This window comes from Cibotium barometz, chromosome 9 (genome assembly GCF_041138505.1).
Source record: "Cibotium barometz isolate CiBa-2024 chromosome 9, ASM4113850v1, whole genome shotgun sequence".
In the NCBI taxonomy this organism is placed as follows: Eukaryota; Viridiplantae; Streptophyta; class Polypodiopsida; order Cyatheales; family Cibotiaceae; genus Cibotium; species Cibotium barometz.
This window is the reverse complement of record NC_141054.1, coordinates 59,341,743-59,353,241: the sequence shown is the minus strand read 5'-3', so window position 1 is coordinate 59,353,241 and position 11,499 is coordinate 59,341,743. Positions and strand designations below refer to the sequence as shown.

The 11,499-nt window shown below is 41.4% G+C and overlaps 1 protein-coding gene across 1 annotated transcript; it reads left to right on the top strand.

The window, feature by feature from the left end:
- The first annotated feature begins 2,176 nt into the window (after nt 1-2,176).
- LOC147635773 (serine/threonine-protein kinase Nek1-like) lies at nt 2,177-8,890 on the top strand. Its single transcript, XM_086803173.1, has 15 exons — nt 2,177-2,829; nt 3,606-3,964; nt 4,107-4,173; nt 4,291-4,356; nt 4,824-4,870; nt 4,970-5,015; nt 5,139-5,219; nt 5,300-5,342; nt 5,514-5,563; nt 5,785-5,866; nt 5,952-6,001; nt 6,296-6,369; nt 6,528-6,579; nt 6,658-7,269; nt 7,468-8,890. The coding sequence occupies exons 2-15, from the start codon at nt 3,855-3,857 to the stop codon at nt 8,692-8,694; spliced, it is 2,607 nt and encodes an 868-aa protein (XP_086659299.1). The 5' UTR covers nt 2,177-2,829; nt 3,606-3,854; the 3' UTR covers nt 8,695-8,890.
- Nucleotides 8,891-11,499: the final 2,609 nt, after the last annotated feature.

The following is an 11,499-nucleotide window of genomic DNA, read 5'->3' as shown; positions in this document are numbered from 1 at the left end:
TATACATATACATATACATATATATATACATATACATATACATATATATATACATATACATATATATATATACATATACATATACATATATATATACATATACATATATATATATATATACATATACACATATATATATATATATATACATATACATATACATATACATATATATATATATATATATACATATACACATATATATATATATATACATATACATATATATATATATACTTATACATATATATATATATATACATATACATATACATATATATATATATATACATGTATATATATATATATATATATATATATATATAGAGAGAGAGAGAGAGAGAGAGAGAGAGAGAGAGAGAGAGAGAGAGAGAGAGAGAGAGAGGGGCGTATTAACATTGGTAGAATGCAACATGAGGGCATATACGACCAACGGTGGGACTTGAACTTGGGTGGAGAGAGAATTTGGAAACGACCAATAGAAATAACATGTTACTTTGTGATAATTTTCTCTAAGAAGTGATTGAGAAGAAATAGGTGTCAGTCCTTTTGAAAGTTGACTAGAAGAATACATTAAGTGCTTTTGAACTTGTCGTATAAGCAAGAGTTTTCAATCTTGAAAAAATCATTATTGTTGGCCTTTCACCAATGGTCAATTGTATCTAGTTATCTCAGCGCACAACTTCTTGTTTTGTATCTTTGTGGAACCTCATGTGAAGTACTTTTATTAATAAAGAAGAGTAGCATGCACGATGATGTCCCTTACTACTCGTCCATCCCTCTTTATCCAAATGCACATCTCCTTTCTCCTCTTAATCTGTAAAATAAAAAATAAAATAAAATAAAAAATCATAGCTACACTTTTTGAGCCATCATTGCTTATAACTAACCTCTATCACCACCTTGTGGTCACCTTCTAGCATTGCCATCATGTACCCTCTTTCATTGTGACCGCACTATGTTGCTTCCTATGTCCAGAGAGAGAGAGAGAGAGAGAGAGAGAGAGAGAGAGAGAGAGAGAGAGAGAGAGAGAGAGAGAGAGAGAGAGAGAGAGAGAGAGAGAGAGAGAGAGAGATTGAGATTTTTTTTTTTGGGGGGGGGGGGGGGTTGCATAAGTTAAAGGGTGTTATGCCATGCAAAGGAATGAGGTAAAGCCAAATGGATGCCATTTGGCTCGACCCTAGGTTTATAGGTGTGGTTTATAAAAAAGGGCACTCATAAGCTAATTCATATAAAAGATGCTTGAGAGATCTAATGCAAAATACAATGAAAAGTGGAGCACCATCTAGCAAAGCTTGAACATTTTCCCACCAATGCCTTATCTAGTGTGGGTGTAAGCTAATTAAGAGAGAGGCCACATAGTAAGTGGTTGCATTCACACTTCTTTTGATTGAATAAATTGCAAGTTCATGGATGATTAATACGATTCTTTGGTTGTGAATCATTCTGAACTGGAGCATTTCTTTATTGATACCCCATAGATTTGGTGGAGATCAAGTCATAGGCTTGCATCATGATTTGACCTTGAGTGTAGCTCGACTGGCCACAAGTCACGATTGCAATTGTAAGCTCTTCGACAGAGGTTGTAGAAGCCCAAATATTTCTACATGCGTGCGCATTTGGGGTGAAGCTTAAAGTCTTAGACTTCAATTGGGCCTCAAGGAGAGGTTTTTATGGGGAGAGGGGGTTCCTTGGATTCTGTATATAGCTTTGAACCTTGTGGAGTTTCTTTTTTTTTCTTTTTTCTTTTGGGAGAGGTTTTTGGGGCTCTTTCGAGGCACTTGCTTAGATTCTGTATATAGCTTTGAACCACTCAACCTGTTGAAATTGTCGCTTAAAAATGAGCACCTTCCCCTATAAGGATGTCAAAGGTCCAAAACCCACCCAGCTTACATAGGGACATCATTCAAACATAAGTTGGAGGAGGGAAATTTTAAAAGTAAAGAGGAAAAAAATAATAATCCAAACTTCAAATTAAGGGTCAGGTACATTTTGTCATTGGAACTCGAAGCAGAAACAAATGAAGTCCTATGAATGCTCTTCACTACACCAGTTCACCTTTCAACTTCACCTTGACATTTGTGGTGCCCATGTTTGGAAAAGGCAACCTGGGTCTAGTGTGGTAGGCAACTCTGTCCAACTCATATAGGCAAGAATCTAGTCATTCTAAGAACTCCCCGACGTGGTTACTACTGCGTTTACCGCTGTGAACAGATAACCCTAATAGAACAAACGAAAAGACAGTGCTGGTGATGGTGAGTCGTGACCAACAGATATACATTCATCTGCTTCTCCTGTTCTAAAGAAAGAGAAGTGAAGCAGTAAAGCCCTATCAGTCGATCCTAACAGAAAAAACAGGCATAGGCCATTTTTTGTTGTGCAGAGATTAAACATTGATATCTACCACCTCCACCATTGATCTAGTGTGATGAGAGCTTCATCTTCCCCTTTTCATCAGCCACCTTGCAAAACACACACACACACACTGCATTTTTCCACAGCCGCACAGAGAGCGTTTCGTCGTTGTCTTCTTGCACCATCATTACCACTTGCTGATGCTGATTCTGGCTTGGTCCATGTTCTCTCTGTCCCTCTGAGGAATCAAATTCTACGGTCGGCAAGCTGCAGAGCGAGAAGGGGGTAGGAAAAGATAGAGAGGTTTCTTTCTCTCTATCTCTGTGTCTGTAGAAGCTTTATGCTGTTGTTGCATGTCAGTTTTTTGGGTTGCGACAAAATCTCTGATCGCTTTTTCTCTGCACAATCGCCATAGCCAGTGGCTTGCAATCAAGAAAGCAAAACAAACGGCAACACCAAAAAAGCAGCACAAAGGTACTTCTTGAATTCTCAATTTCTCATCGTCTTCATCGGTTTCACCCTCAGCCCGTGTCAGAGTTTTCATCTGTGTCAGGGCTTCTTCCGTAGCCTGTGTCAGGTTTTTCATCTGCGCTAGAAGTATTCCGTCTTCAGTCTGTGTTAGGCTTCTCACCTGCATTCCATCTTTAGCCTGTGTTACGATTTTCATCCGTGTTAGGGTTCGCGTTTCATCCTTAGCTTGCATTATGGTTTTCTTCTGTGCCAGGGTTTTAATCTTCACTCTGTTAGGGTTGTCATATTTTTATCTTAGGTTTTTCTTCTGATCGGGGTTTTATCTCCATTCTGTGTGAGGGTTTCATCTTCATTCATTCTTTTTGCTCCCCTGCGAATTTCTACTGTTGTTTTACCACCGATGAGAAGGTCCCACTGTTCCACCGTTTCTGCATCAAACCTGGCTGCCGTGGCCTACCTTGACACTAGGCCTGTACAATGTCGTCCCCACAATCTCTGTCTCCTTCGTGCAGCTATGACGCCGCCTCATGCACTATTGCCTTGCCTGCTGTCCTCTCTCTTTCTCCGCTATCGTCTTTCTGCTGTCTCTGGTTCAGAGAGCTTGAAGCCCTAATCAACTCCTTCTCTTCTTTCTAGTTTCAGAAAACCTAATCAAGTTTTGCTTTCTTTTTTATCACAGAGATTGAAACCCTTATTTATTTCGGATCAATTAGAGCCCGAAACCCTAATTCGCCTGACTGCCAGCCATCTGCGCACATTACGCCTTGGCTTTCTTACAGGTCGACTGGTGACTTGAGAACCGGGAAAGCTTGTGCCTTAAATTCCAATTCCGCGTCAGCAAATTTATTTTAGCAGAGAAAGGATATGCATAGGATGTTAAACGGACAGCTTGCCAAGGCTGCCTTATAACGTCTTTAGTCCAAGCTCTCTTCAAAGAAGAGCTTTTCCATGCCCTGTTGAAATGTAACCTCTCAAAGTTTCCTTGTCGCTGCCATCATCAAACTGGGCCTCTGTAAGCCAACATCAACATGAAAGAACTCACATCGTCCAGAATGGATCACTATGAAATCATGGAGCAGATTGGAAGAGGTGCCTTTGGCTCTGCCATACTCGTCTATCACAAGCTAGAGAGAAAAAAGTAAGGCTTCTTTATCTATTGCCAGTCTATGTGTCTGGTCAAAGCCTTTGCATTATGCTGGTGGCTTTGCATTTTGGTCGTGACTTCTTAATGGGCTAAAATTTTATGTGTTAACATGCCTGCTGTTGTGTGGTTGGACCAGGTATGTGTTAAAGAAAATAAGGCTTGCACGACAGACGGATAGATGCCGCAGGTCAGCACATCAGGAGGTGAGCAGGAATTCTAATTTTTTGTATTGATCATCTGCTTCTACAACATTTGCATTTTGGCACACAATTTGCAGTGGAGGCAGTGCTTTGCTCAGCTCAATATGCTTCTGCTTGCAGATGGCCTTGGTTTCTAAGGTTTCACATCCTTACATTGTGGAGTATAAAGAGTCTTGGGTGGAAAAGGTGCAAAATCGTCCTCTTTCCAGAAGTCTGATTTGTAGGTGGCATTATGGATCAGTATATATGTGTATATTTTTAGCTAAGTCTGGTTTTCAAAGTGCAACAGAATGCGTTTTTCTTGTTGGCTAAAATTAAACCTCTAGAGAATCAGGTTGGGATTTAGGGTCGGAGGTCCTTTTTACATGTCACCTGCCCATCCTTGCCACTGGGCGGCTGCTTGTAGGGGGGCAATCATGCCCATCCATAGCCCTTCCCCTCTGCTTTTTTTTGGACGGGTGTGAAATGCATTTAGTCTCTACAGGCTTTTGTAAGGAAGATTCACCATGGATGTTTTACTCTCTTGTGAACAATCACATGGTTCTTTATCGGTGCATTCTTGCATTGCTCACAGTGTTTTACTCTCTTGTGAACAATCACATGGTTCTTTATCAGTGCATTCTTGCATTGCTCACAGTGTTTGTTACTTGTAGGGCTGTTATGTGTGCATTATTTTATCGTATTGCGAAGGCGGAGACATGTAAGTTCTATAGATCATCTAAGGTTTTACTACTTAAGCTTGGTCATAACAGCCATGGAAGTGAGAGTGGTTGTGCCTATTGTGATGATTGTCTTGCAGGGCCGATTTGATCAGAAAGTCTAATGGGATTTACTTTTCAGAGGAGGTTTGTGCCTCTTTGACTTTTTCCAATGTTGCTTAAGAGCGCGAACCTTGTAGTCCTTATGTCTATCCGTTCTTTGTGTAATGGATCAAGGTCCAACATTGCCTGTTTATTTTCTCTTCACAGAGGCTGTGCAAGTGGTTGGCACAGCTCTTACTAGCTGTGGAGCATCTTCACTCTAATCACATACTTCATCGTGATCTAAAGGTGGGCAGCTGTGATGCTAGCACTCATTATGCACACGTTCAAAAGCCATGAAAGTAGAACTAATTGTACCTGTATGACAGTGTTCAAACATATTCTTGACCAAGGATCAAGATGTCAGGCTAGGTGAGAAGGTCTATCCGAGATTTACGTTGGTTTTTTTTTTGGCCAAGGTGGAGCTTTAGGAATCATCAAAACATATATTAGCCACTAAAATGTTGCTAAGGCTTTCTGTTCAAGTCCTTTAAGATTTGGTGGGCCTTGCCTAAGTATTTCAAGTGAATTCATTGGTTGCAGGAGATTTCGGTCTTGCAAAAATGCTGAAAACAGATGATCTCACTTCATCCGTAAGTCTCTTGATTGCTTTAGAGTCGATCGTTTCTTTGTCATGAGGGTTAGGGTGGCTTCACAAAGATGGAGCTGCCCGGGATTGCGAAGACATTTGGATGGGGATGGTAGTGGTGCGGTAGGGCCATCATTAGTCTTATCTATTTTCATCTTGATATATTTTGTGCTGGGGGCAAAACATATGCTATTGTTGTAATGAGCTTTTGGATTGGGTGGGCAGGTGGTCGGGACCCCGAATTACATGTGCCCCGAGCTCCTTGCAGACATCCCTTATGGTTTCAAGTCAGATATATGGTCTCTTGGTAGGTTCCTCGTTTTGGAATGTTTTTTTGTTTGCATGTTCACGTATTGGTGTGAAGAGACTCTTATAATTGATTGCCTCAACAGGATGTTGCATGTACGAAATGGCTGCACACAAGCCTGCCTTCAAAGCATTTGTAAGCTCATTCTGACACTCGAAATGAAAAATATGCACCTTATCATAACGAGTAACGTAAACTAAGGACCTTTTCACAACCAGCCCACCTTTCCCTGGTATTAGAGAATTTGATGATGGGCGCCAGGCTGCTGGTCATGGATGGGCAATGAAGTTCGCCCATAGGTTGGTCATTGGCTAAATGCGGTTTGTTGTGCCAAGACCGTCAGAGCTGATGACATGTGGCAATCAAACAAAGTACTGTGGAACTGTAACTGTTTGAAGGATATATGAAACTTTATTTCTTTGCTGGCAGGACATGCAAGGACTGATAAGCAAGATCAACAAATCCACTGTTGGACCTTTGCCTGCAATGTATTCTGCACCTCTGTGAGTGTTCTTTGTTAATTTCTGGTTAGTGACTGTAGTTGATTTTGCAATGTGGACATGCTCAAACAGTGACGTGAAATGCGCATGTAGGTTCCATGGATTTATATGAGTACGTTTTTATTTGTTCTAAGTTGTATTCATATCAATATCTGTGGCAGGAAGGGGATAATCAAAAGCATGTTGAGAAAGAACCCGGAGCATCGGCCAACTGTAAGTTAATCGGCACTTTATTTGGAGTGTTTTGGCATAGTTAGTATGCGAATACGTACTTAACGAATCCAATAACAGGCTTCTGAACTACTCAAGCATCCTCATTTACAACCTTATGTGAATCAATGCCAAATGCGTGCTGGCTTACATCTTAGAGCTTCTGAAAGACGATTGCACAGCTATCATCTAGATGATGATACGGTTGATGAAAGCATCTACAGCAGTCACATGAGTAGTATCAATGGGAAAAGTAGCCCTTTGAGGAGGGCATATGATTATTGTTCTTCTAGGGTGCCCATGATGGATTCTGAGAACTTAGTAGTTGATCTTAATGGCATTGAGCCGTGTGATTGGCCACTGTTCCATGACAGAAAGGATACATCAAGATCTTCCAGTCAGAGTTATATGTTCTCGACAAATGCTACTGGCGACCTCAACAACATGGCATGGGTTGACGAACTGGAAAAACGGTTTGCTTTGGGTTTGCTTGACAAGAAGGTGGACAGTCATTTTGATTGCAAAGATGAGGGAGTCTATGGGAAACTGCAGCCAAAATCCTCCCCGGCTACATCCAGGCATGCTACCAAAGGGGCTTCAGCTGTGGCTAGCCCTCGAACACCAAGCAGAGCTGTTGGCACCCCACAACCAAAGCCAGACTCTGCAAAGAGAGCACATCAAGGGAGGCACTGGGTAAGCTTTTCTGCTTGGTTGTGATTGGATGTGTTTTCTTCTGTCACAACTCTATGGCTGGTTACAGAAACATTCCCGCTGCAGGAAGTTGGAGCCCGTCCATCCCTGGTGGTCCGCTTGGATGGGCGGTGCTTTGTCTGTAACCAGCTTAATGTCCATCTTGTGTCTAACTATGTTGGTGGTGGCATGTTTTAACAGCTCCCAGGAGGTGAGGCATCACCTCGATTGAAGCTTCGGACTGATGGGTTAGATGACCGGGCACATCTAACGAGACAGAAAACAGGTCTTTCAGGGAACACACGGCGAGCCTCACTGCCTTTTCCCGGGAAAGCAACACGAAGAAGTACCTCTCCCATTAGCAGCAAGAACCTGCTAGCTGCAGGTAGCCCCCGGATTACAACTCCAAAAGTAGTTCATCTTCTTAATCACGAGAACTCGCCAGCTTTGGCAGAAGCTGCAAGGATATCTCTACAAAACCGAATAGCAGCAGGGACAACCAGAGGAAGTACAGCTACTTCTGATGTGCACCGTGTGATGAATGAAGGACTGGTGCATCCAGCATCGGTGAGAAAAGCCAGATGGTCAAATGGAGCTCAAAAAAGACTTGTTGGATTAGATGCAAACCAGTCCCCAGATGTCTCTGTGAATGCTCCTAGGCTAGATTTAATACCCCAATTCTCTCTCACTACTCATGAAGCATTGCCTACTAGAAAGGGCCTTGGAAACCATGAAAGGAACAAGGCATTGGAGGGTGCTATTGCCAAGTTCCGTGAAGCTATGGAACGAGAGAGCCCTTCTAGGCAGGCCAATGTAAGGAGGGTAACTGATGCCCATCAGTCGGACAGAACGATTCTTTCAAGGCCTCACCAAGGTTGTGATAATGACTACAAGGTTAGAACTCAAGAGAAAGGGACCATTCAAATCCATAAAAGGGTCCCTGGGCCTGTTAGGTCGGTGTATAACGATGTGATACATGTGATAAGACACAGCACATTCAGAATTGGGACAGATCACGCAGATCAAGACATTGATGCTAGTGCAGATATGGACTTCAATAACCTGCTCAAGTCAGAGATGGACACCTTCTCCATACCCACCACCACCACCACTAATGTTGCTAGCAGTCAAATTTCTTCATCTGAGCAGTGCCACAATATGGGTAAAGCTCAAGGAGCAGCAGCCAAAGGACTTGATGTTAAGTCTGACCACCAGAGAGCAGAAGCTCTTGAAGGGTTGCTGGAACTTAGCGCCCAACTGCTCCAACAACAGAGGTTTGAGGAGCTTGCTATTGTTCTCAAGCCCTTTGGGCGAGGTAAGGTGTCACCCCGTGAAACTGCAATCTGGCTGACCAAGAGTCTCAAGGGGATGATGATGCTTGAGGATGAACAATACAACAGCTCTGCTGGAACCACAAACACAGGTTGAGCGAGAACACGCCCCATCCTTGTACAATACATGCCCAATTGAGCTTTTCTGTGTGCATCGTACCATCGTTGAAAGGCCTTGCCAGCTTTATTTTTCCACGGCGCAGGGTTAACGAAAAGCTTTTGTACTCAAGTTTTGCAAGGTCTGCAAGGCCATCAAGCTCATTTGCACCATATATATGTATATGTTTCTCCAATTCTTGAAGTTTTCTTTCCAAAATGTGAAACGTTGAATCTTTTGACACAGGTGTAAAGGAGAATGTCAGTCTTTTGATTGAGGGATATTGTCACCTGACTCTGTCCCTTTGAGAAGCCAAAAGAGTAGGACGCCAGAGTGAAAACGTAAGGAAGGCAAAATCTCTAAGCAGAGGGCAAGCCAATAGGAGTAAGCCTAGGTAATTAGCATTCATTTGGAATATCATATTGACTAGCTTAGTAGACCTGCTATGTCAAACCACCACCTTGCATATTACAGTTGGGAAAGTGTTTTCCAAATTTATGGTTGATGTTGGAAAAACAAAGCTGAGGTAAAGGCCAGGGTTGTATTGGTTAAGGTTCCATGGAGGAAAACGGAGTTAGGGTTATGTAATTGAAGTTAGGGTTTGGGATTTACATGGAGTGCCATGAATACAAGAAAAACTAGGATTAAGGTGCATTATTGGTTAGGGTTATTGTAGATAAGAAGCTACCTACAGTTTCAATACTGTTGTAGATACAAAGCTGTGTCTGGCACTACTAGCTAGGTAAACTTTTGAGTGAATGCATTCACAATATGCTTATTCCTTAACTGTTGAAATCTATAAGGGTAGTTTCTACTTGTAGTAACTTGAAATGGGTTGCATTTGTTTTATGGGCATTCTCATTAATGCAACAAATAGTGCTAAAGCAAAAGTGGCACGAAAAAAAAGCCTTAATTTTCTCTTATCGGAACTTAATACTTGTGCTAGTGGATGTCTTTTGCGTACAAGAAAAGTTCATAAAGAAAATAAGAGCCCTTTCACATAGGAGACAAAACTATCATATCTAGGTGGAAATACATTAAGATAGCATTGAGCGAAATTTGCAGAGAGAACACATGCTGATTGCAACCATTGGTCACGGACATCTTTGATTATAGTGGGAGATACCTCCATTGCTTCATCTTCATTCAACTTCTCTTGTTCTCTTGTTGAAGTTGATTTTTAAGATTCTAAATCCTTGAGGGATTTGTGGTCTCATACTGGCTTTATAACAAAGCCCATGGTTGTATGGTTGTGGAGACATGCTAGACTACACTATCTTCCATGCTAGTGACGATGGTGCAAAGAGCATCCATATCCCTTTGTCTCCACACTTGAACAAGGTCGGGAGTAGGTGGTATAGGGTTGACGTTTGCTCATTGGTGGGGGGTGAACATCAACACCAATTGTTAACCACTTTTGGTTAACATGGTTCTTCATCGACAACGTCCGCACACTTTGTAATGAGCGTCGTCACGTGAGGATTGCCGCTTTGAGAGTAGTTGCACCATCCATTGGAGGAAGATCCACATTGGTGTGACAGTGAGTGGGAAAGAAGCATGGAATCGAGTAGCTCATCATATGGGGGTGAAACTCTTAACTCGGTGTTTTGGTAAGTTCTCCACTTGATTAAGGTTAACATCTTTGGTGCCACTGCCTAGGAGCTTCTTATGTCTTCTTGTTGTCGAGCTTCTCATACTCATTTTCAATGGAGTGTACCAATGCTCAATATTGAGTATTGGCACACCTTGAAAGGCATTCAGATTTGTTAGTCGTTCTCTTGTTTTTCATGGTAATGTTTTTACTTTAGTTTCGTGCTTTGGTGTTTTTAGAGTATGTTAGGGTATCAAATTGGTCTATAGTATATAAAAAGAGGATTTTTTGCTTAACCTTGTAGAGAAATCTCTTGTTTTGGGCAGTAATCTCATGTTTTTGCTTAATATAAATGCATAGGCATGTAGAATAGGGCATCATTCAACTTAGATTTTAGCTAAAACATGCATTATTTTCTTAATTTTCACCAATTAGGTTTTTTTGGGCATGTTCATTAGCTAGGCTAATTAGTTATCAAGAAACCTAAAAAATTAGCTGGGCTAAATTTTTTAATACCTAATTAGCTAGGCTAATTAGGTATCAAGAAACCTAAAAAATTAAAAAAATAAGACCTTCATTGGGCACCATTGATCACTGGGATACTGGATAGTGTAAGAGACCATTAGGGCAATTTGCACTCATATTACATCGTCATCACACTCTTGTGATCAATGTTGAGTATCTAAGTGCATTCTAATAAACCTCCTAATTGAGCTTCATCAGCAAAATATCCTTTATCAAACCAAGGAGGAAAAGACTTAATCATTTAAAAATCCTTGGGGTTTAGGTTTTAAGCAAAAACCCGAGTACAAGTTAGGAAAAAGAGCCTTGCAGAGCGTTGCCGTTTGTATCCTTCGTTGGTAGACGTGAAAATCAACACCAATTATTAACCACTTTTGGTTAACATGGTTCTTCACCAAAAAAGTCCGCACACTTTATAATGAGCATCTTTTTCTTATATTGTTTGTAAGCGCTCTTAAGACGCTCTCAAGTCTAGTTCATAATATGAGAAACTTGGCAAGAAAGGCCAAATCTATACAAGATTAACCACAACCCCACCTCCCTCCACTTGGGCAAAGGAGGTGGGGCTAATTCAAAATAACCACTCCTCCTGCAAGCGTGAGGAGGAGCCAAATCTCACATCTTCCAATGCAATCTTAAATTTGAATCTAAGAATCTATACAAGATTAACCACAACCCCACCTCCCTCCACT